We start from the raw sequence: 27,025 nt of genomic DNA, 5'->3' as shown, positions 1-27,025 counted from the left end.
CTGTTTTCTTAAGTCCCCCTTCATACATTAGAAAGACAGCCTCAGAAATGAAGATCTGATTGTATCCTTTCCCAAGTCCAAAGAGAAGATGACCTCACATGTATCTTCTCTCCTACACCTTTCACATCTTTCCCCTTTTGTCTTCAAATTTTTTATTCTTCACACTGCAGCTGACATTACTTACCTTAGGAGACTCGAGAAGAGTGAAGAACAGGACAGCATCTTTCATGTAAAGGCCCTTAACCAAGACAGATGGAAATGCCTTTAAAATGACTACCACAAAATGGTCCATAAGCTTTAGTTTATTGATGAATCATAGACCATATTCTCTTTCTTGGAGTCCCTTCAAGTCAAAATTAGCTTTATAAAGTCTGCTGAGTCCCCCAACTTAACCCTCTTTTTTCCTTGCTTTCTTTCCAACTTTGTTACTTCAGCATCAAGATGCAGAAATAATGTTTTAGTTACTAAGCCCTAGAAAATAAGGCAGTCAAAACAAGATTTGTACTTAAAAGCCCTTTTATTCTCCAGAATAAATTTGTTTATCTAATAACTCAAAGACTCTATGTAGCAATTACACTGTTGTTGGCAAACTATTACAGATCTTGCCTGCAACTACAATTAACATATCATTGTGGCAACAATGTAACTTTATATTAACTTTTCTAACATGGCATGTTTTGAGCTTGCTAAAAAAGCCCAGTGATAAATTCAGCACAAACTTCCTCTTCCAACAGCTTTCTATAACCAAATTTAAGAAAAATGGCACCATTTGTACACCATTTATATGCCAAAACCATAAAACCAAAACCTACAAGCAGCCTCCTCCCCTGCTCAGAATAATGTATTTCCAAAAATATACTAAAATGGTATAATGCATATTGCCATAAAGTAGATTTGAGCAAAAGACCTAAATCATAAAGCTCCTTACTCACTTAAAATCATGTTTAGATTCCAAATCTTATAAAACAGGATAAATGTACTATGTATGTTCTCTATACAGCTGACCCTTGAACAACATGGGTTTGAACTGTGTGGGTCCACTTATACGCAGAGTTTTTAAAATACTGCATTCTACACAATCCGGGGTTGGTTCAATCCGTGGAAGCAGAACCGTGGATATAAAGGATCGATTATATACCATAGGTGGATTTTCAACTGCGCAGAGGGTCAGCATTCCTAAACCCCTCAATGTTCCAGGGTCAGCTGTATGATCAATTCCAGAATATTACACATACAATAGAAAAGAAAAAAAGAAAAAAGCTACCAACTCAGCAGTGTCACAATGTCATCAACTGAGTATAAAATAAATATGCTACTATAGTAAACATTAAACAAACTCTCAATTAACAAGAATTCTGCTCTTCCTAATTAAATTTTAAATGATCTTGAAGGAAGACTAGAAAGGCCTAGCTCTCCTTTAAGCCAAGTGGCACAAAGATATCTCGACTAATAATGCCCTTTTTATTCATAAATTCCCTGCATCAAGAAGTGACATCCAGATAAATTTTAACCTAACAGTTAAATTCAAATTAGACACAGACATTCAGTATTACTACACAGAATACTAAAACTTAGTATTTTGAGAAGCAAAATGTATAGCTCAGAGGTTAAGACTGAGGGCTCTGGACCCAGACAGCACCAATTCACTTTCTAGTTCTCTCAATCCCAGATGTGTGACCCCAGGCAAGTTAGCTAGTATCTATGCCCTCATATGTGAAACAGGGAAAATAAGAGTATCTGCCACAAGATTGGTGTGAGGATTAAATGGGCTAAAGTCTGTAGTGCCTGATTGCGGCTGGCACAGCTTACGTGTTTCTTATTGCTGTTGTTAATTACTAATTGTGGTGGTTTTTCCCCACTAAAAGGCAATTTAAAAAGTAAAAGCTGCTTTTGTTTTCCCCTTCACCAATTTTGCCTTCTCAATTTTATTCAGTTACAAAAGGATCTATGGAGTATCAGACCAGAACAATGTCACAGGGAAACAGTAAATGTAGTTAAATCATTTCCTCATTTACATAGCTTCTGCTAGTTCTGGCCGTACAGTCTTCTGTTCTGCCAAAACAAAAAGAGGCTTCCCAGATATTCTCTACCTCTCCTGGCCCTGCCCCTCAATTATTTGGATACCTCTCCTAATGCCTTCATAATGGTCATCATGCTGCTTCAATTATTTATCTCAAAGACTAGACTGAAAACACTCTGAGCCCCTGGTGCCTCCCAGCCTATGCTTGCTGAGTAACAAAAGTCTAATTTCCCACAGATGCTCTGAAAAACATAATTTCATATTTCCTATTCTTACACATATATGTACATAGCATTCACCCCTAAACAGTACTACCAAGAACAGTTTTTAGCCACTAGAAATGTTTTTCCGTAAAATAAGCACATTGTCGATATACTACCAAAAATTAAATCCATGAGTACCAACTCTGCCTACTACACGACTGAAAGCAGCAGTCCCCTCGTGGTCTCACTAACTGCACTCCAGACTTTGCCAGCTCCCAGTGCAGTGCTTCACACTTCACTGGGCAACTACCAAAAGCAATCAGCACCATGTTGGCTGGCACAGACGTTCAAAAATGAACTCCAAAACATCTCCTGAGAATTTCAAAGAAGGCATTTAAAAGGGGGAGGGGGGCATGGTTACTTTCCCCTTTGAAAACAGCAACAAATGCACACATAAAGGCTGCATGAAGTAGATTGTTGATATAATCAAGGCAACCCCAAAAGACTAGAACAGTAAGATGCAAAGCAGCAGGTTTTCTACAAGATTTTTTTCAAACTTCTCTCTTTGCTGTTTTGGAATTGAGATGTGAAAACAACTTATTTAGGTAATTAAAGAAGTTTAAATTACACACTGTAATAAAAAACAGTTCCAAATACACAACACCAAAGGCCTCCTCCAACTTAGTAACAGGTTCAACTATTTCTGCCTTTAGATTTATATTCCCATTAAAAACAACAATTTAGTACCAAAACTAACCACAAAAAAAAAATTTAACAAATAACTTTCAAATACCATCTATGCAGTATACCTGACTCCATTTAAACCTCACAACTCCTCGAGACAGCAGGCTGGGTAGGCATTAGCAGCACCTCCATTTAATAAATGAAGAAACTAAGGCTCAAATGTCTGATAACAGAGGATGGGCTAAATAATGTACAATTCCTAAACACAACATAGCCACTAAAATCATGTTCCCGAAGAATACTTTAGACTTGGGAAAATGTACCCGATATATTATTAAGTGAAAGACCAAGGAGGCTACAGAAGTTTTTTGGCAAAGGGAGAAGGGAGGTCACTGCACAAATGAACTTTTATTCTGAGTGAAATGAATCATCTCAGAATTTTGAGCAAAAAAATAATCTGCCCTTCATTCTCTAAAAGGATAGAGAAAAGACTACTAGAGGACAAGGGCTAAAGCAAGGAGACTTGTCAGGAGGTTACTGAAGGTGGTGGAAAGTCAGATTCTAGATATGTTCTGAGGCACAGCCTACAGGACTTTATGATGGACAGAGAATAAAAGAGAAAAGGTCAAGGATGCTTACATGATTTTTGCCCTGAGCAACTACAGAGGTAAAGGTGCCTTTCACTGAGTTGAGGGAGAACACAGGTGAGCAAGACTGGAGAAGAGTATTAGTTTTGGACACATCGAGTTTAAAGTGTTTATTAGACAAGCAGGTAGAGATGCCAGGTAGACAGCTGCATAAATTGCCTTCTAAAAACAACTCCTTCCCCAGCTGTGTGGAGCTTACAATCTTCTTTACAGAACTCCTAAAAAGTGGTTTTAAGGCTCAAGTGTCTGATAATGGATGACGAGCTAAATAAATTATGGTTTATAAAGACAACAGAATACAATATAACCATTAAAATCATGTTCTTGAAGAATACTTAAAAGAACAAGTGCAACAAGTTAATGATAAATTAATTTATCTTATCTAGAAGAGGCTGCAATCTAATGCCCTTCTTTAGGACCATAGAATTTATCCTAGTAGAAGAAAAACATAATAAACAGAGGGATAGGTTCCAGAATGTTGGCTTAGCAAGCTGCTGCGTGAGAAGTCATGAAATACCAAGTAAAATTGTGAGAAGGCCACTAACAGTGCAAGACTTGAACCTTCCCTTACCAAGTCATTCTAAAGGACAAAACTGGTTTCAATCAACTCCAACTGAGTAAACAGTATCATCTCAGGGGTATCTTTATTTCTCCACCCCCAACACATACACACACACACACCCCTCAATGCCATAGCTCCAACTCCTGACTACAGGAAAAGTATTTCATGTCAAAAAAAAATTTAAATTTTAATACCACTGGTACCGAAGCTGATTTCAATGTATTTTACTTAACTCTTCCTCTTACACCATATAAGCCTCTTTACCTTCTTGCTGCTTATCTTCCTACATTCCAGTGACCAAATGAGTGTCATTTAGTCAATGCGGACATGTAACTTAAAAGTAAACATTCCAGGGGGAGTGTATAGCTCAAGTGGTAGACAGAGCACATGCTTAGCACGCAAGAGGTCCTGGGTTCGATCCCCAGTACCTCTGTTAAAAATAAACCTAAATATCTATCCCCCCACTGCCAAAAAAATAATAAAACACTACAATAATAAAATTTCCTCAAAAGTAAACATTCCTCTCTTTGGAAAAAGGAGTCAAAAAGTGGTTAGAAGACTTCAGAAAGGGGGGCAGGAGGCACATATCATGTACTTGTGCTTATCATGCAATACACCCTGGTCACAGGTCTAGACAGACATGGGTGCATAGCATCTCAATTTGCAAGATTAAGATTTTTTTCCTTTGTTTTTATGCTTTTTAAATTAAATATTTAGTAGATATAAAATATATGTAGAGTATAAACAGTAACAATAAAGCAAAACCCCAGGTACCCACCAGCCCATGACTCTGACGCCTGCAGCTCCACTGTGTGACCCTCCCGGATCTCTCTGGCCCACCATCCCTCCACTGAAGCACGCAGAATTTTGTCATTATTGCTTTACTTTTTTATCCTATGTGTTTGTATGGGGTAAAGAATAATATAGGAAACAGTTTTGCATGTTTTAAATTTTATATAAATAAAATAATCAACTGCTTCTACAACTTGCTTGTGCAGCTGTAGTTTATGATTTCCATGTATGGGTGTATAGTAATTCTCTTCCTTGCTGTATACGCTAATGTAAATGTACCATGATTTACTTATCCATTCCCCTGCTGATGGATACTTGGGATTATTTCCAGTTTTGGGCTCTAAAAATAAAAGTGCTGTTAGATTAAGAATCTAAATATTCAGTAGTTTTAGTGACTCTCAGTGAAATGCACTACATTGGTAGAGGTTACTGAGAGATCATGACTGGGCATGAGTGATATATGCAGTTCACCAAATGAATCCTAAAAAGGGTAGGTTAAAAAAAAAATCAAACAAAAACACTGCACATTCCATCTCCAAGGTTAGAGCATGTGATGTGGAGGTGAAGAAGCAGTAGCTGAAGAGCTGGCCTCCTACTTCTCCAGCCACACTGTGAAGCACTCTGAATATTAGTTACAAAGTTGACAACTTAGTCTGACCTAATTATGTCCTGGCTTATCCTGCAAAAGACTTAAGGAGATATTCTGATGCTAGGCTAGTGACACTAGTGCTTCTTAACCCTTTTGAGGGGACAGAGCTCTCTCTCAACATGTATTGAAAATAATTACCCCCTCCCTAGAAAATGCACAAAACACATTTTGCATATATTTTCAAAGGGTACCCACCTTGAAAGATACTCAGAAGTCTAACCATGGACCCCAATAAAGAAACCCAGAGAAAAATGCAAGTGAGAATTAGGTAACACTAAGGAGAGAAGAAAACCAAAGACCAACAAAAAAAGACTAGAATACAAAATTCCATAGACTCTACCCATTTAACCTAGGAGGAATAACAACAAAAATCCATCAAAGTGCAGCAATAGGCTATAAAGAGGTAAGAACAGACGTGACTTTTCTTTCCCTCTTCTTTATTTTCCAGAATGTTCACAAAGGTAATGTATATGCATTAACATTTATTTTCATGTAGTTATATTAATTTATGCTAGAAAAAGCATACAGATATAAGAATCCCTTTCAAAAGTCTTCCTTTCCAAATCTCCATTTTGTCCCTCCCCTTCCCCCATCCCAAATTTTCATTAATGAACATGAAATCATTCTGTGCACCAGTTGTGATGCACAGGATTTGGTTTAGAAATGTACATGTGTGCATGAAAAAGCCTTTTAAAATGTACAATGTACTCAAATAACAGGAACAACAAAAACAAGAGTTTCTTTTATCCCACCTAATACTTGGGCATTGAAAAAAAATGATCTTGGGCTAAGGAAGATTAATAAAAATATGAAGGAGACTTACCAAAAGGCTAAAGACAGATTCCCACGTTAAAGACAAAGCAAAAGATCACAGTTTAATCACCTGAAGGAGCGTGTGAGAATCAGCTTTATCTACCTCCTGTTTTTCAGAGCAGAATTTATGCAGTTTAAAAGTCTCCAGATTTACATATATAACCTAACCATAAATGTGAGCAGGTAGAGCATTAATTTTGCCCCATTTTCCTTTTTTAAAGTAATTAGACAATTTAAAAAAGGCTTCTAACATGGGAGAAACTTGAAATATAATGGGTATTATTAAACAAAGCTATTTGTATGTACTCTGGTCTCCAAAATGTCAAGGCAGTAACATTTATCTGTGCTATGGAAAATATTCAAGACCAGAAAGTGCCTGAGTAAAACCGCCACTACTCAGTTTTCAGATTTGGCACATTCCCTAAAGTATTCTTCACCCTCTTCTACTTTTTCACAAGAGACCTTATGGCAGGAACATTCCACTGCATTCCATCTGCAATCATCTATAATCCCTGTGAGCAGCAGTCCAGGCCAGCTTGCCAGCATAGCAGACTTTTAATGCGGCTAACACATGTGGCTACAGCAAATTCATTTCAGTTTTTGCAGTAATTCTAGGTTCAAAATCCATGCTCTCCCCCAATCTTAAACCCATTTTTTTTTTCAAAACAAGCCATTAATACTTTCTAAACATAACAAGTTGGCTCACTTAAAATCTCTCACTTAAAAGTTATTTGGATTACATATTAAGTCAAATTACTAAAAAAAAAAAAACCTGCCATATAAAACTGTAAATAGAAGTAGAACACTTTTTAAAAATACCAAAAATTCTACCTTGTACAATAGTTAAAGGTTACACAATAAATGTTTTCCTTCAAAAAAAAAAAAAAAAAAACAGTTCTAGAGGAAGTCTCTGATATGATTAACTAATTAGCTCTCCAAGAACAAAAACCTTTCAAAGGAACCAAAATTACCCAAAACCTTCTATACCATGACAAAGTAAGTATTCGGCTAGAAAACTAAACTTCTTCTAAGGCTGATTCATCTAATGAGGATTTTTATTTTAGGAGACTAATATTTTAAAAGTCACAAATTTCTCCTGCTGAATGTTTAAATGCAAAGAGGCAATGTGCTATATAGTCAGATGGCGTAACTATCCAGATATAATACTAAGTTCTAATAAGCTATAATTCCAAATTTTTCCCCAAACATACTGGATGTTTAGTTGAAATCTTACTCCTCAAAGTCCAGCTGAAATGCCCTATCATCTATGAATTTTATATTTGCCCTTTGCCAAACTCACATCTGCACTTTTTTAAAACCCCTTTTTTATGGCAAGTATCACTTTGATCACTTTTACTTTGTATTGAGGTTTTTTTGCTATGTCTTATCTCTCTTATTAAAAATTTTTAACAGCTCCTTAAGGGCAGGGTCCTATGGTACATGCAACTCTGTGATGCCTACAGACTCACATGATAGCAGACTCTCAAAACAGGAAGGAAAAGAAAAAAGAGCAAGGCAGAGCAGAGCCACTCAGCCTATTGTCTAGAAAGATTCTGGACAAAATATGATGGAAAAAATCATTAGTAATTCAGCATGATGGTCCACAGACTGGTTTTCACGGGACTAGCACAACATGCCCAGGCCTATTCTAACCATACTGATTACTTTAAATAAAAACTAGGCATTTCTTCTTTAATATTTCATCAAAAGACAGACAAATATTTTCAGTAATTCTGGAGAGATCTTCATGGGAAATAAACAAGAATCAGTAAACAGAACTTACATCCTCACAAACTTCAAAATTTATGGCCCTACCCTAGATGTTGAACTAGGAATCTTCCTGTCTTCTTCAGTTTGCTATCTACTACAAGTAAACACATTTGAAATCCTTCATCCAGAGTGAACACCATATTTGGATAATTTTACTTTTTTCCCCTAAACTGACATTATTTTCTATGCAATCAAAATAATAAGGTCAAAAAGAGAGCCACATATCTTAGAAACAAAGAGGTTTCTATTAGCCATCAATAAAAAAAGCCATTAGCCTTTTTTATTAGCCATCACTAATCTCTGAGAGAGCTTTTAATCCAGATGATCAAAAACAATATCAAAGTCAGAAAATCAAGCAGACCCAGATCCATTTCACATAACTATCCAGAACTATAGAAAAATCTTTTAATTTTGCTACACTAATAGTTCTATTCTAGACAGGCAAAAGATTACCTTTTTTAATATTCTATCCAGTACTCAGCATACCTTTATACATATAGTAGATACTTGCTGGTAAGTAAAATCCTATTAACTTATAGGATATTCTTTCATGGTAAGAAAAAAAAAACCCAACCTTTACAAGATATAAACATGAGTAGTTTTATTCAGGTGTTTAAAATATACAATGCAGTCAAGACTGAAAAATAGGCTATTATTATACCTTATCACTAATTAAAAGGGAAAAAAAACTACCTTAGAAAAACATGTTGCTGCTTAAACTATCTCTTGAAGGAAATCTAACACAAGTTATTTCTGGGAAGAGGAACCAGTTGACTATGTGATAGGGTGAGAGGCATGTCTGTACTGTATACTCTCTGCACCTTTTGAACTTTATACCTTGTGAATGTCCTACCTACTCATAAAAATAAATCAAAATTGGGGGGAATTACAGCATTGCTATTTGACCTTGACAATGAATATAAACTTACAAACCATTTAAGATGTGGGCATTCTAAAATGATTGTCATCAAGGAAAAAACGTTAGTATTACTACTTGTACTAATAAAAATTTCCATCTGTTTTTATTATACAATAAACTGACTTTTGCATTTCATGATATGGCCTTTTAATACTCACTTTCTACTTAAATGTTTTTAGTAAGATTTCCAACCCTGTAAGAAAGGCAGCAACAGACATCCCAATTATTAATGAAAATCCAACTCCAAGACACTGGAGATTTCAGTATGCAAAACATCAGAGGAAAGTAGATATTTTTGGAATCAGTTCTGGCTCTTGATCCAGGATTTCCTAAAGTCCACCTTTAAAAAGAACTTGTGATAAACACCAGCATATTCAGAGGCAACACCAATGACCAAAAAATGCCTCCATACTAAGTTGTATATAATTAAAACATATTTTCCAGAGAGAAATAAGTGGCTCAATAATTAGGATTTAGTGTGGTCACTTCAGCAGCACCTACATGAAAACTGGAACAACACAGGGAAGATTAGCGAGGCTTCATGCAAGGATTTAGTTATATAGTGTATAAAACATAATTTTTAAAATGAAGCACAAATAATAACATAGCTTGAATGAGTGACATTTAAGAACACAAACATTTGTTCTCTAGTTCAATTATAAGCCTAGCGCAAACTGAGAAAGGAGCAAATAATCAATACTGACCTTTTTTCAAAAACAACTTTATTGAGATATATAATTTATGTACCATTAAGTTAACCCACACAAAGTGTACAATTCAATACTAAATTTTGCATCTCTTTTTCTTTCACAATCTATTCATCGGATATATAATTCACAGAATTAATGGCACCACAGACAAAGAAATGCAAAAAACAATGGTACAGCAGTTAAGACTCCTAATTTTGAATCTTTTTTTAAAAAACAGTGTTGCATTTAAAAAAAAAGAGTGTTGCAAATCCTATTTAGCAAGCTCAGAAATGTATAAAGTAATGGAAAGTTCAAAGTTGTATACGAGGAATCTATTTTTTTTTTTTTTTTTAAGTCAAACTCACAGTAACAGAATAGAATGGTGGTTACAAGAGGCTGGGGGCTGAGGGGGAAAGAGGAGCTACTGATCAAAGGGTACAAACTTTCAGTTATGAGATGTAAGTTCTGGAGACCTAATGTGCAGCATGATGACTGTGATTAATAATAATGTACTGTATATGGACAAACTTATTTACAAAATAGAAACAGACTTACAGACATAGAAAACAAACTTATGATTACCAGGGTGTAAAGGGGGTCAGAAGGGATAAACTGGGAGTTCAAGATTTGCAGATACTAACTAATATATTTAAAATAGACAAACAAGTTCATACTGTATAGCACAGAGAACTATATTCAATATTTTGTAGTAACTTAAGGTGAAAAAGAATATGAAAATGAATATATGTATGTTCACGTATCACTGACGCGTTATGCTGTTCACAAGAAACTGACACATTATAAACTGACTATACTTCAATAAAAGTATATATATATATATATATATACAAGAAAGTATTGTACATGTAAAATTTGGTGAGAGTAAATCTCAAGTGTTCTTATCACAAAATAAAAGTGATAAATATGTTAATTAGTTTGATTGCGCTAATCAGTTCACAATGTATACACATATCAAAGCATCACATTGTACACCTTAAATATATATAGTTTAATTTCCCACTGGGAGAATTCTCTATACAAAACACTGGCAAATGGCCCACAAATAGATGAGATCAGAATTGTTTCCCCAACAATTCAACATTAACTTGTGTCAGAAAGAACAAAAACTCTGCTTTATCACAAAGTTATAGGTTTCAAGATAGTAAAGCCTACCACTATTTTAAGTAACAATCTGCCTAGAAATCCATGTCAAGTAATTACTACAAGTACCAAAAAACCCAGCTTCAGTCATTTTTTACCTAAGCAATTATATAGAGAAACAAGCTAGGAAGCAAAGACTGATAATTTTAGTAATAATTTGCAAGTTTACTGTTAGATCTGCATCTGTTGCTCAACTCAAAGAACTATTATAAGGAAGGAGAGTAAGTGTTAAGACCATCTTGGCAAGCTCAAGTGCTATTTAAAATCAAGAAAGAAAAATAATCTTGGAGACTCAGTAGATGTATTTCATGTTACCATTTACTAAAACTCACTGCTTACACCTTTACTACTGTTAAGACTTCACTTAATAACACTAGCTAAATTAGTTCAGTTCTCCAGGGACTTCTCAATTGTAAGGAACAAAATAAACAGTCCATATTTAAATATGCTATAGCAAACATCACAGGGGAAAGCACTCAATATCATTCAGAACAGCAAAGTTCAAAGTGTTAATACCCAAATGTTCACTTATTCTGAGCACAGCAGGAAGGGAAAAAGAGGAGGACAAAAAAATGAGACAGAACTGATAGAAAACAACATGAACTCACTAGTTGAGTTGCCTTGCATCTGAATGATGCATTTGGACTCTTTGCTGGTCTCTCGAGAATTGAAGGGCCGCACACGGACAGCCACCTTCACTGAGGCTCCCGACATTCTGATGGTCTTGTTATATATATGCAGTCCAGAAATAAAGAATCAAATCTTCTTTTGAAGTTAAGTTCAAGTTTCCTTTGAAAAAAGAAAAAAAATTCCATACAAGGTAGTCAGAATTAAAGAAAGCATAGGTTAATTTGAGCGTAAGAGCTATTATCTTATATCATAGCACTATTTGTTTCCATTTCTAAAAACCTCATCCCTTTTCTTCTCTATAAATCTTGTATCTCAAGAGTAAAAAATAGAAAATTAAAGATGGTAAATTGTTTTCCTGGTCCATTTTCTCTTTATCATACCTATAAAAATCCCTAAACTTAAAAATAAAAAAATATTAACTGGAAAGTAACGTCTTCATTGGTCTCATTTTCCGGGTCAATCTTCAGTAATACATGAAAACAAACCCAAAATGTTTACTTGTTAAAGAGGGCTCCTTTAACAAGTAACTTCCCATCTGTCTTAAAAAGACATGCACTGAACTTTTTATATTTTAATTACAGTTTGAAACATCCAGTTACATGATGTATAATTAAACAGCAAAGGACAAAGATAAGCTCTAGCTAGCTTCTTTAACTTGTAGGTATCCAGGGATTCCTTTAACTTCGATGAGCCCTTTCATATGTATCTCATTTGACCCTCACAACCACCCTGTACAATAAGCCGAGAAGGTTCCAAGAGACCCAGGTTCTATCCTCTGACTCATGGCAGAATCAAATCACATTTCACTACTGAATGAAGCCACAGGAAAAAATGTGAACATTTTTTAGAGGAATAGTTTCCCTCCCAACAGAACAAAATGAACACTATTCTGTGACAAGAACCCCCATAAGTAATTTCCACAAGAAAACAAAAGATCTCAGTCCGCACTCTATCTGTTATATAAACATCTTCAAGAACTGAGAAAAAGAAAAAACTAAAAAAGAAAAACACTTATGGGTCCAATTACCAGGGAACTCCAACAGAATTTAAAATCTGACTAATTTTTTTCCACGTAATTAAGTAAAGGTTAGGAATGCTAACCTTCAGCTGTACTACTATTAATGCTTTCCACAGGAAAAGGCCAAAATAAAAACCATATCTTATTTTCTTAACAGCATTATCATTATCTGAATTCTTGTCTTTTGGAACATGTCTATTGTCCGGCTCTTATACAACCACCAGAACGCTCAAGACCTCCTCTGCTAGCACTTAAAACAGTATCTGATAAAAGAACTTGTTTGCTGAAGGAATGAATTAATGAATTATACTTCCCAGTTGTGAGAATTATTCTTTACCTGGATAATCATCCTTTACATGAACTTATTCAAGTCCTTTACTTGGTTTACTGACTTTTTTTGGTTTGTTTCAAATGATTACAATATTTATTGATATTAATCTTTGGTTTGTTTGTGGTTTTCACTGATATGGATCTTATCATATTTGCTACAATGTTTTTTCCAGACTGTTTCACATTTTAGTTTACATTAATCAGACGGTTATTCTTTTGATATGTTGAACATTTATTGTGATCACATTTATCAAATGAAAGCTTAGTTATTAACACTCCCCATCAATACAGCATGACCTATAGTCACTATGTGAGTACTCTGTCAAAATAGAGTGAATGAAGCATTCACAAAAAACAAGACATAGGATGCATCTCTTACCCCCTAGAGTTCATTTTAACATACAGCCATCATCTCAACACTCAACATGTCCCATTATCTTCTTCCCCAAACCAGCAATCTCTGTCAATCTCCTCATTTCTGTCTGGCCCCATACCATCAATCTTGGAGTCATCTTTGTATCGTTCCCTTTGAATCCTTTTATTAGTGTTAACATTATTAATGAAATACCATATGAAAACTTTTAAAACATAAATTTGCACTTTTCTATCCCTTCCTTCCTCTTATTCCCATTGTCCTTACTACCTCATGCCTAGCCTACTTGTAATAGAGGAACTAACTGGAGTTTTTAGTTTTAATCCAACAATCCTTTAAACGGGGTTGCACAAAATAACCACACGGGGGTCTTTTGAAAAGCAAATGAGCCTAGACTTCCCCCAGCCTGCTGTTCAATAGTTTGGAGATAAACCCCACCTATGTTGTTTTGTTTTGTTTTTTCACTTTCTAAAGATTATGTTGCAATCTCCAGCTGAGAACCCTGCTTTAAGCAACTGCTTAACCCTACTGCAATACTAACCTTTCTAAAGCATGACTTTCAATTTCACTTCCAAATCCAAGAACCTTCTCTTATTCTCCAGTGCTTATAAGATTAAAGTACTCTGTGCTCTAGTCAAGCTCCTTTACTATTCCACACGCGTTCTTTCACTTTCTTTCACGTTCTTTCCATTTCTCTCCTACAATGGGCCTATGAATCTTATTTTCTCCTCTACCTGATGGCCCAATTCCAGTCTTACCTCTTCCAAATGACCAACCAAACACTCCAGAAATCACTGGTATTTCCTACAACACTATATAGCCTGCTTTTTAAGAACACTGCTATCATTTTACAGGACTGTATTCTATCTTGCACTGTTCTTTAATAGCTTTCCAAAGTGAAAATTCTATTCCTTTAAAAATCTCTTTGAACTTGAATTCCTTGGAAAAAATGGTTAATTCCAAGTATGGGCAAGAAATTTCAAGATGATCCTGGGACATTTCAGTATGACCACAAGCAAGAAATCAAAGATGAATGGGGTCATGGCAAAAGGACACAGGTGCCAACTTAAAGAGGCTCCCTCTGGCCAAAGACGAGATAACTAAAGCATAAAAATATATACATACATACACATTGCATATGGATTGAAAAACATTAAATATATAAATTCATAGATTTGTAACAATACTTTCAAAAACCTCATTATTCTGAAAACTGGCAAATAAAACAAAAGAATGGAGCATATCCAGTCTGTATATCCTGTGTAAACTATATTCCAGAACAGCCAAATAGTCACTGAGGGCAAGTTTTTCTTTGCAGAAAACATTCAGCTGATAGATGCAGAAGAAATGACAGAATTAGAATGTCAGCATTTCCCAACCTTACTGATACAAAGGTTTTCTGCATCATCACTATTTACTAAATAAGCCTTAGATGAAAGGTTGGTTGATGTGAGAACATTATACTGTATGAATTAGGCTGACAACATCTGAACCAAATGATCATCAATCTCAACATCACTAAAAGTGGGACATCTGGGTGGCCTATGCCTCCTGATGTGCTACATACAACAGGAAACAGCACCACCTAGTAAATATTCTTACCCCACCCCTTAAAAAAAAACTGATTAGAATCAAGCCCCAGTTTGCAGAACATGTAGAGAGCAAAGGAACAATTTAAATGCCACCTAGAAGATGCAATCATCCAAACCCAGAACACGGAAAAATCTACAGGACAAATCACCCAGTTTCTTCAATAAAACAGCATGATATTGGGGGGGGGGGTGTTAATAAAAGAGACTTAAATGTTGACAATTACTGAATATTGTAGATATTTAAATTAAAAAAACAGAACTTTCTTCTTTTATGTTCTATCCAGGGCCTACCAAAGTGTTGAATGCTGTTGATTACCTTACAAACCAACAAGAAAGGCTGAAACCTCCTTGCTGGGTTTTAGATGTAAAGTACTATTTAGACATAAAGTACTATTTAGGTATAAAGTGCTAGGAACCAAAATACTAACATCTCTAATACACAACGCCCCCCACATGAACACTTTTCAATAGTGTTTGACTCCGCTACCTAGCTATTCTCCTGGTATTTAATTTACCCAAACCCAAAATATCTCTCCACTTTCCCCACCTCTTCTACTTCTTTTCTATTTCTTTTAATATTCTCACCATTCTCCTGTTCCCACACAGGCCAAAAAGCTTGCTTCCTCTATGCATCTAATCAACTTTCAAATTGCATGCATTCTATCTATAAAATCTCTTTCCATTTCTACCAACACCATACCATCCCTTTTATGTACCACCATACCATCCCACAACCATCCTACACAGTTCTGTCATTTTCATCTACTCCATCCATTCTACGCAACGCTGCCAGATGCATATTCCTGAAGCATAGGTCTTGTCATATCACTGTCCTCTTAAAAATCCTCAAAGTTTCTCTACTGTCTACCAAGCAATGACCAAACTCCCCACAGTGGCATTCAATGTGTTCTGCAAAAAAAACCACCTATTTTTACAAGGCCACAAAACACTGCCTTCCATACACATTCCTTAACAACCACTCACCAGAGGGTTTCCTGAAAGCATCTCATATTTTTCTGCTCCTGTACCTTTGCTACAATGTTCCTTTTACCTACCGTACCCTCCTCCTCTCTTGTTCTTCTCAAAATTCAGTCTTTCTTACAGGACCTTCTCATATACTACCTATTTCTAAAGCCTTCATAGATTCTCCCAACCTCCCAAACCAAATGCAAATACTTCTTTATTTAACACTTCTCAACTCATTGACCTTATCTAGGGCACAATAAGTTGTTTTTCTTTTCTTCACTGTAAATTTTAAGTTCCTTGAGGACAAGAAAGGAATTTTAATCATGTTTCTAATTCCTTACATCACATTTTGACAGTAGTCAAAATATTTTGGTTGAATTTACTGTGTATCAGCAGGCTGATGTTAGAATGGTATTAATAAAACACATAAGCTGTTCCAAAATAGACACACAGATTAACCAAAAAGAAAAAGGATAAAATTAATTTCAAATGCCTTCCTAACTGGAAAAGCTAACAGTCATTCTTCTTTGGAAGCGACACGTACATTTTAAAATTACTTTCCCCAAACAACCTGAACCTAAATTTTTTTTTTCTGATTTAACTGTCCTGTGGCAAAACTGCAACCATTTTCACAAGTGAGTTAAAATTTTATACAGTAATAGGGAACTACAGTTAAATAGACTATAACAAGTGTAACTTTGTTACTTCCCTACAACTACAAAGATTATCTCCTTTATAATGGATGTCCGTCAAAGAATTATAGCTTCAAAACTCCCTGGTCCTTTTTTAAAAATAACCAATTATATAAATCTGAAATCAAGTTTAAAATCCAGTGAGAAACAGTAATTACAGAATATTTTTAAGAAGTTATAGGAAAACAATAAAAATTAAAATATATTTTCCAAGTTTTAAAGAGCCAAGGGAAGAAAGTCAGTAGGAAAGGCAACCATACATACTCTAAATCACTTACACAGCTTTGGTTCTAGACTGCTCCTCTGACCAGTTTTCCTTCCTTATGACATATGACTAGAAGCATTAGGAAAGTGGAATGGAGCAAAAATTCCAGAAGGGTTCACTAACGATAAAGAGACAATAAAACATTTAAATCTAATTCATTTGAATTTTTCTTAATTTTTGCTCAACTGCTTAACTTTGATCTTGTACAATTCTCACTTGCCCTCAGCGGTACCCTGGATTATCAGGAGCCTAAAGAGATGAAGAATTCTCAAACAGACCTTTCAGCAAAGTAAATAAACAAAAACAAAATAATCTTAGTTTTTTCGTTGGTTGGTTTCTGTGACATCCCTTTTTTATAGAAAATAGCCAGGATTATATTCCTAAGACAGAGATCAATTCATGTTACTCTCTCCGCTTAAAAACCTTCAGTTGGGGGGGAGGGTATAGCTCAAATGGTAGAGTACATGAGGTCCTGGGTTCAATCCCCAGTACCTCCTCTAAAAATAAATAAATAAACCCAATTACCACCACTCTCCCCAAAAAACCCTAAAACAAACAAACAAAAAAACCATACAAAAAACCACCCTTCAATTGGTTTCCATGGCCTCAGAACATGACCTAAAAATTCAAGGGCCTCCACAATCCAACCTCCTTCCCAGATCTCAGTTTTCACTGTCCAACTTTAAGCCTTCTCTACCAAGCTCCACTTACTACACCAAACATGCAATCCTGGAAGCTCAATCTCCCTTCCAACCTATCGGGTTCATATCTTTTGAGGACAAGGTCAACTGTCGCTATGAAGTAGGAGGCATTAAGTCATGTGTTCCCTAACCCTCTTTCTGAGCTAAAAGTCATACCTTCTCTTTGCTCCCTAAAAAGGTTGTGTTGATTCCTCATGTTTCTACTGATTTCATTCTGCCCTATATTGCAGTCAGTACTTTGCTTAACTCTCATACATTAATACTTTATTCAGTACATGCCTGTCACAACTAAAAATAGAATTAAACCAAGAAATGCAGTATTCAGTACTCAAATGACTTGCTGTATCCCCACAAATTTACAATATCAACAAGCAGTCTATTTAAAAGATAATCTTTTCTACTGAATTACATTTTAAAGAATGAATTATAACAAAATAAATATCTGTAGCTAGGGAGCCCATTTTAAGATGCTGTGAAAATTTCCTTGTTATTATTAAAGTTTGCATCTCTTGGTCTAACACGTTCCATGAGGACCAAGCAGGCTTTAGAATCCAATACTCTGTGTCACTGACCATGGCTACACTGGTAAAATGGCCCCCAAAATATAAGAATTTATTTTTGTGTGTGTATGATTTTGCATGCATATATAATGTCTATTCTTGTTCTTTGACTCTGTGCATAAAAATCAGGCATGAGCCAAGCTGTGAAAGCTCAAAATGGATCACATATTAGAAAAGCTTCTTTCTGCATTCTAACTCAATGCCAGGAATCAGACTGCACAGGAAAAGTTTCCTGACAGATCAGATTTTCAATTAAAATAGACTAGCTCAGTCAGGCTCCCGAACTGTTTTCTTTTAACCACTATCAAAAATAACCTGAAACAATTTTTAGATTTATTAGACACATGTCCTCCTGTCACTGCAATTAAGAATCAAGGAAGGACTCTCCTTTTTACTGGCGATATGACTTTATTCTCATAAACCAAGAGGTGTATCAAGAAACAATAGCTCCTATGTCCTATGCCTTAAAATAAACTATTCTAAATGAAAGTAATTTTATTCATTGTTTTCTTATTTTTTCATGTTTGGATGGTTAATACTAAACTCTATCTACTAAGTCAATTCATTCTAGTATCTGAAGCTACATCCTACAATTTTATTTTAACAGATCCACTGGGAACTCTGCCACTCAAAACCCAATATTCCACTGAAGTTCTTCTACTGTCAAAGTGGAAGACAACAGCTACCCCCAGAATAGTCCAGGTTAAAATAAACTCAGCTCAGCTACAATGTAGAAATGAAAGTTTCAATCAGACATTAATTCAAATTTGGTATTGAGTCAAGGTTCTTTCTTTCTTGAAATCTGCCCGTGACCACACCTTTGCAGCTACCTGCCTGAGAGACAGCTCACTAGCTGGGCAAGAATGCAGGTCAAACTTTTCTATGTGTCAACTATGTGTCAATCTTGCCACATGATAAACCAATACCCAAAGTTTAATAGCTATGTTTTCACTGAGATGACAACACAGAATACAAGTACCCATGCTGTTCTCACCTGGGTTTTTAGATAATGAGTCTTCAGCTGGGATGCTCAGATTTCTCTTTACATAGTTATATACCTGAACCACATTAGTCATATCCTACATAGGAAAGACTTTAGCTATATTTTCATGGTGTATTCTCAGCATGAAAAGCAGGTAGATCACTTTTCTAAATATATCTCTGAAGAACATTTCTCCCTTGTACTTAAAGATCTGTTGAAAATAGTACATATATCCTTGTATCAGGATGTTTATAACACTTTTCTCTTAGAATTTCTTTAGACTTTATTACTAGAAAAAAAGTTCCTCCTGATGAACCATTAGCTTTCTTTTACCACAATAAAAATTGTACAATTTCTCTTTCTCTCATTACCTTGATTTTCAGAAGTTTCAAAACTAAATTACAATAACCACATTATACAAGTATATATCTCTGTGTTTGTATATTTACTTTTCCCTCCTGTCACATAGATTTTTATTTCTTCTCCATTTTTTAACAGCCTCACCATATATACAGTATTGTGGCAAGCTGCTCAGCTCCTTTTTAGAAGCAATAAGTGATATAAATTATAAATAAATAAAACTGTCCTGTAATAGCCTAATCTGCTATTTATTTTAACACTGGAAATGCATTATGTAGTCAAAATTCTAGTTGTTAAAAACAAATAAAATTTTTAAAAGTTAAAATGTTTAAAACAAATAAAGCCTTTAAAAGTTATACAAAAAATTGTGTTGAATGAATGATAGTCATGTGAGTGACTGGAAAAGCAGGAGCCCCACCAAAACAGAAGCAGACAAAGGAGCGAGCAAAGTGAGCAAAGTTTCAACACTGCACAGGCGTGAAGCGTGCCCCCTGGTTTCAGCAATAAAGAGCTGGAACCAGAGCAAGAGCAGCGTCAGTGAAAGGGGGCTGGTCACTGAACCTAGTCTGTGGTGGGTTGGGGAGTAATTAGGAGGCAAGGAATTGGAAATGCAAGTATCCTCACTGCTTCCAGAACCTGGCTGTGAGGGCAGGAGAGACAGCTAGAAGGGTACAGGAATGAAGATCTCCTCCCCTCCCCACACTTTGGTTTAATATGAAAGGCTTGCATGTTTCTATCCTTTATTCAACAGCTATTTATTAGGTGCCTACTGTGTGACAGGCAGTTCCAGGAGTCTGGGATAAATCGGTGAACAAAACAGATAAACATCTTTGCCATGGAGAAGTTCACATTCTAGTAGGGGAGAGGGGACATTAAAATAATATATAGTTATACAGCTGTTAGGTGATAATAAGTGTTATGAGGAGGAATGGCATAGGCAAGACAGGGGATCAGGAGTGTGGTAGGGAGGAGTGCTGTGCAGGTGGTGAGGGCAGGGTAGGCATGCTGAAGTAGGAAGGTTTAAGCGAAGACCTGAAGGAGGTGAAGGAATTAGCCAAGCAGATTTCAGGGCAAGAGTGTTACAAGCAAACGAAAGAGTCAGGGCAAAGGCCCTAATGTGGGACTGTGCCTGCTGCATTCAAGGAACTGGGGAAACAGAGAAAGAGGGAAAGAAAAGTAGCCAATACAGCAGGTCCCCAAAGATTAGAAGGCAGTGATATCCAAAACACAAGCCCAGAGATTAGCTGAAGTCAGAAAGTAACCTTTCCCCTGAGACTGGAGGAAAGAGGGTAAGAAAAAAGGCAGAGACATCTGTAAGCAGAGGAAGGGGAAGTGAGGGAGTTCATGCCTTTTCTTTCCATGAGGCCGTGGGTAACGTTTGTGCCAAGTATGGAGTAGTGGGGAGGCCTGAGCAAAATGGTCAAGATTTCAGAAAAGCCTGTGGAGAATGGGGGAGGGAACTGAGCAGAAATGCTCTGACAGACACCGAAGATAGACTCAGGGGAGACCTAAGACTACACATCAACTATGGCACTAATCCCCAGCACTGTATGAGGTTTCTCCATGAGCCAGAGTGAAAAAGGGAGAGTATGGGTGACAGGAATGATGCAAGGCCAGCATATGCACAGTGGGTCTTGTAGAATAATAAAGAAGAATTAAATACTGCAAGTGCTATTAAGAAGATAGCTGAGGCAACCCACCCCAGAAGTCACAGCGTAGAAAAGGAAGACAAAGAAGTCAAATATGAAAGAGGCTAATGGACCAAGACACTTGCGGTGGGAGAACACATGGAAAGAGACTACAAAAGTGAGAGCTGTAAATTATCAGTTTAAGGTCTAAACATGAATTTGAAATCTGAAGATAAAGGTGATGACATGGTAGAAGATGTGGTCAAAGTATTGAGTTACTAGAACAGAATGAAGCCAAAATTTGATTGATCTGAAGTCAAAAAATTTTAAAGAGTAGTTACAAAGTTATTTGGCCTGTCTCAGTTTCCTCATCTGTAAAATGGGGATAACAGTATCTATTATACATGGCTGTTGTAAAGATTAAATTGGTGAGTAAATGTAAGGTGGTCAGAAAAGAGCCTGGCACATAGAAAGAACTCAATATGAGTAAGCTATTTTATCATTATTGTTGTGGTGGTGGTTGTTTATAAAGTCATTGATATTTGCCAGGATGATGTCAGAATTTCAGATGGAAGGGAGAACTAAGCAAAGTATCAAAGTCATCAAATAGAGCAATGGTAGAGTATTGCAGAGTTGAATGATGTGCTTTGGCTTAAACAATGTCACATGAAATGTAAAAATTATTTTTAAATCAGACATTTACAATCTTGTGACTTAAAACATACATACGAACCACCACAAAACAATCATAAAAGTATCAATCGACTTAGATAATAAGTATTATACAGCAATACAGAGAGGTAAGAGGTTCTGACTGAAAATGGAAACCACCATGGCATGAGCAGCAATACAGTAAATTGTACTAAAATAGAAAGGAGCTGGAGCTAACCTTCTCTTACCATATCTAAAGACACATGGTAAAGAACTTCAGAGTAAAGAACTAAATCTCCACGTGCACTCTCAATTAACTGGTAATGAATGTCATAAAAATGAGCATAAATGAATCATTGGGCCATCAATCAAAAAGTCTACTCAGAAGTCCAAGGCACCCTTTGTAGGTTTTTCCTATCACCGTCACAACTGTTTCATTTATCTTCTACCAATGAACTGCACAAAAAAAGTTCTAAATGGATAGTCACATTATTTTATGAACTCCACAAATCTACTAGTATCTGTTCAAACAAGACCATCTTTTAAAGAAAACTACATGAAGTAGATAATGCTATACCTTTCACTTTAGAGCCTTGTGAAATTGTATCATATCAGTTTACAAGACCAAAAGGATATGCTTACTCCTGGAAAAGACCTGCTGTGATTAGTAGCCTGGGTATGGGTTTACAAATAAGGCAGGGGTCCTTTGTTGTCTTTTACTTTGTACCCAAAAGGAGACCATAGCAGGAAGTGGTCTAGAAGGCTTTGGCCTTGGAGAGATTCTGTTGGTACTCTTCTTGGGAATTTATTCCCTGTACAAATTCAAAGTGGGAAAGAGGAAAAGGAAAAAAAAAAAGGAAAACTGCACTCATATCTGATCTCAAAAAGTAAAGTCTGCTTAAAAGCTGTACCTAATTGGATAGATTTTGGGAAAACATTCATCAGAGCAGAGCTGCACAGCCTCAAAACCTTCCCTCCAAATCAGACTCACAGACAGGTCTGATTTTATCAAATGCTGAAATTATATTTAGCCACAATTCTTCAGATTTTTTTTTAATTAATAAAGTAAATGTAATAATTTAAAACTCAGAAATATTTCTCAATTTGAGTATGGAATTTAACACCAGACATTCAGTATTTCACTCATATTAATGTAATGCAAAAAGCACTAGCTTCTGTTGAGGCCATTTTTGACTCAACCAAGTTTTAAAAGGAAAGCTTAATGATAAAAATTAAAAATAAAGTGTTAAGACTTCTTACAAAACCTTATCTGAAAATGTTTAAGTAGTTCAACTTAAGTTGTAGGAACTTATTCATTAAGAAACAGAGTCTGAATGGAAGCAAAGGGCACAAAGAAGGCGGGCATGGCACTCTCCAGGTCCTGTCCGTATCTAGGATGCAGGAAAAGACAAATTTACAGGCTTGCACTGAATTCAGTTATTGATCATTTCCAGATCTTTTTTTACAATGCCAACATGTGTGCAATCTTCATATTCCATCCTTAAACGGTACATTACCAATTTCACTTGCCTCATAACCCAACAGTCATACCAAGTTAATGAGAAAGCATCACCTCACTTCTGAGAGAACACAAGCTAAGATTTTATTATGACTAAGAAAAGCTGACAAACTGCCACTCTTTGAATAAAATATCCACCATGATATCACTTCTTAAGAGCTATTCAAATCCAATCACTACACTTTCACAGGGCTCAGACGGACCCATGTACACACAAAGCAACATGTTCAGTATCAGCAGAACAGCTGCCTAGAACAGTAAAGAGATATATGAGCAATGGATCTGTTGACAATCTAATTTCAGCTACCTCGAGATTCCACAAAGATGACAACCTGCGTCCTCAGAAATACTGCTGCAAGCCTCTCCCACCATCAGAATACTCGTTTACTTCATCTCAGCATGCTGAGTTACCTTGAAAATCTATCCATCCGATGCAATATACTAATTCCAGACCTCCACACTAGTAAACTGGCCTTAGTAATCCTCTGCCTCTGCACAAGTAAGGCCTCATCAGGCTTCTGTGTCCATAGCACTGGGCATAGAAGATGAACACAGAAACACAGTATTTCACCCCAACAAGAAGGGAACCCTGAAGGCACTTTACCTCGGAAACTCAATTAGCAATTCACCAAGGAGGAAAAGTGACTCTGAAGTTCCATTCTGATTTTAGGGCCTGGAATGTTTTGTGTTACACGAACAATGACTAGCTTGCTGGAGCAGCCTCCCAACCCCCACAACTTGGCTCTGGTGCGGCCAGTCACCCTGAAAGCTGCCAGGGCTGTCACTCGGTGCCTTCCAGCAACCGGACTTGGCTCCTAAAGGATTTGTCAGATCATCCTCCCAATATGGCTGCCAGAGTAATCCCGAGCTGCCGAGCGCCGAGCCCACACCAGCCTTCCCGCAGCTGGCCGGCATCCAACAAGCCCCCTCCCTTCCCATCGAGCTCCTCTCCGGTCCTTGCGCCATCGGCTTCCCCCCTCCCACGCGATGCAGGCTCCTGCCTTCATCTGGCAAAAGGGCATACCCATATTCCCAGCAGAAGCCCCGATGCCAACCGTAGCGGGGAGAAAGGGGATGCGGGCAGTAAGAAAAGGGGGCTTCAAACCCGAGCTAAGCAGCAATGTGCGCAGAGAGCCCAGGGAACGCACAGACGGCGGCGGCCCGGCTGACCGCTGGGCACAACCCGAGCCTGGCGGCTCAGGGGAAGCGGAGGGCTGGTGCGGGGCACTGCGGGGCACCCGGCAGGCCGCTGGACCCAAGCCCGGAGCTTGCTGCTGGCCCAGGGACGGCTCCCCACCCCCGAGGGCGAGGCTCCCCCATTCCACCCGGTACCCCGGTGGGGCAGCGCCCTCAGTAGTCGCGGCTCCGGCCCGGAGCTTCCCCAGCTCGGACCCCGCCCGCCCCTCCCCCCGGCGGCCCCCTCCTCAGGCCGGCGGCACAGCGCCAACCGCCGCCCTCCCCGCCGCCCGTCTTACCTCAGCCGCGCTGCGGACTGACCGGCGGACGGGCGGGCGCCGGGTCAGCAGGCGCCAAGGCACGCGGGGGCGCAGGGAGCCCGGCACCGACGTTCCTCAGAGCAAGCAGCGGCCGCCGCGAGCCGCAGGGAGCCTCTGGGCAGACCCATCACGCAGCGGGGCAGCCCCGCATCGAGGGTCGCGGCGGGCAGAGGGCGGGAGCGCGGGAGGCCGGGGCGCGGCAACCGGCAGGCGGTGGCGGGGAACGATTGCGGCGGGCGGGGAACGATTCGGACTTGCGTTGGCACCTCCCAGGACCGCCGCCGTCTGACTGCCCCGCGTCGGTCCTTGAGAAACTCCGCCCGCAGCCACCGGCACGGGACACCGCCCCGAGCCCAGCAGCCGCGCGTCACTTCGGCCCGCCCCGGCGCCCGCGACTGACGCGAGAGACAGCCAATCGGGACGCAGAGCTCAAGGAGACCGGCCAATCGCAGGGGGAGCCGGAGAAGGGGTGCGGCAAGGAGAGGCGGAGACGGCGGGGGCGCCCCCTGGTGGTGCAGGAGCCGGAGCGGATGCGGCGGTGCGGGGTGGGCGAAGGCGGCGCCCAGAGTCCCCTCCCGGGTGACCCCCGAAGGGCGTTAGTCGGCAGCAGCCGCGCCTGGCTTACCCGATGATCCGCCTTGTAAGGGGACAAAGCCAGGCCGAGTGGGGCGGGGCGGGACTGTGGGGGCCAGACGCTTGCGTCTGGGGGCCGGGAGCCGAGATGAATGTGGGAGGCGGCCGAGTGTGGAGTCATTGTCCGTTTGGAAAACATCTCACACGTTGAAGCCGCCGAACACGGCGCAGTCGGAGCTGAACCACGCAAAGGGATGAGTGTATTATCCCGCAGAAAGCTCCCCGGCCTATTCTTACCGAGTTCGATCACAGCACCTCCCACACGCCACCTTGGGAAAAAAGGGGGAATGAGTAATAGAAAAGCATGACTTAGTGGGCATTCTGCTTGTCTCCTTGGGAGACCGAGTAAGGGCCGTGAGTAAAGGAACAAAATGCTTTCTATCTCCCCGGAGTTAACCAACCGAGCTCCCCTCTGGGAGATGCCCTTGAAGGAGGGTTGTTGGAATTTAGAAAGCTGGAGAATACAAGCGCTCTGGTAACGATTTTTTAAAAATCAGATTTAGGTGCAGCTCAAAAGAAAAAGCCCACAAATGTTCATGAGAGGTCCCACTCAGCACTTAACAAAATATTAATTCAACTGTAATATGTGCAATTACATGCCAAGCTCCACTGTTCTACAAGGCTGTGAAATGCTTTTTGATTTACTAGCAGAACTTGAAAGTAAAATCATATTTTTCCCCCTGAGTTCAATACGTATTGGATGTAAAAAGCCTAATTTATAAGCATAGACGCTAAAACATCAAAATTAATTTTCTACACTGATGACTACACTAAAGTCTTCATACTCCCCATTCAGTCAACATTTATTGAACATTTCTCATTTCATTTAGAATTTAAACTTCACCTATCCACAAAAGGATTTGACACAGATTACACTGAAACATACAGGCAATAAAACTGTATAGCATTGAAGTAGGAGTAAAGTTAATAATAACTTTTTTAAGTTATAAAAGGCTGTATGTGTAGGGTGCTGTATGAATAAGGGGAATACAGAGAAAGAAAAATAATACTAAATAACAGAGTCAACGGAATGTGCCACCACTGAGCACAAAACTCAGCTCCTAGCTTCCTGAAGGCCAAAGCAAAAATGAAATTACAATGAGTTAAGAAACAAAAAAGCTCATCAATTCATCAGTAGACACCAACTTTCTCCAAAAAAAAAAAGGCTCTTTTCATAAGTACTCTGATAAGCACCATGGAGAGTTACAAAAACCTGGATGGTAGCTAATACTGTTGGAGCTCTCAATGGAGCTCAAATGAAAAAGAATCTAAAACAGTGAAGGGAATGTGGTGGTAATCAGCACTAGAAAAATTAAGCAGAAGCACACAGAGAAGGGTCAATAGAGGCAGATAAGGCTGTTCTAGGTTTCAAGACCAAAACAGCCTGCTCTCTATAAGCCTTTTGCCTGTCTGACAGATTAAGTCACTCAGCAGAGCCCTTCACTTTCTCTGATTACAGATTTTGTACAAAGGCACCTCTCAAAAGTTGTAAAGTACTAGAAAATTGAATTTAGCCATGGCCCAGTAGAGTTATCCCTAGAATACAAAGAAAGAAGATCAGAAGATCTATTAATGTGATGCACACAGCCACACTACTACAACTAATAAGGTTTCTGGATACAAGATCAATACACAAAAATCCAAAGTGCTCCATTTCGTTAGGAACAGCCAACTAGAAAATGTGATTGAAAGACATCTCATTAAAAATAGCAATTAAAAC

The 27,025-nt window shown here is 38.3% G+C and overlaps 1 protein-coding gene across 7 annotated transcripts in view; it reads right to left on the bottom strand.

The window, feature by feature from the left end:
* KIF1B (kinesin family member 1B) overlaps positions 1-24,981 on the bottom strand; it is a 135,355-nt gene extending 110,374 nt beyond the window's left edge. For 4 of the 7 annotated variants that reach the window (XM_032495156.1, XM_032495158.1, XM_032495159.1 and 1 more), the window contains exons 1-2: positions 24,652-24,981; positions 11,518-11,698 (exon numbers count right to left, since the gene is read on the bottom strand). In XM_032495156.1, coding sequence (XP_032351047.1) covers positions 11,518-11,623 — 106 coding nt within the window. In that variant the 5' untranslated portion in view covers positions 11,624-11,698; positions 24,652-24,981. The remainder of the gene's footprint in view (positions 1-11,517; positions 11,699-24,651) is intronic. The other 3 variants (XM_032495161.1, XM_032495160.1, XM_032495163.1) reach the window with 1 other exon arrangement.
* Between the last annotated feature and the right edge of the window lie 2,044 nt (positions 24,982-27,025).

Source organism: Camelus ferus, chromosome 13 (genome assembly GCF_009834535.1).
Source record: "Camelus ferus isolate YT-003-E chromosome 13, BCGSAC_Cfer_1.0, whole genome shotgun sequence".
Classification (NCBI taxonomy): Eukaryota; Metazoa; Chordata; class Mammalia; order Artiodactyla; family Camelidae; genus Camelus; species Camelus ferus.
This window is presented reverse-complemented; position numbering and strand designations above follow the sequence as displayed.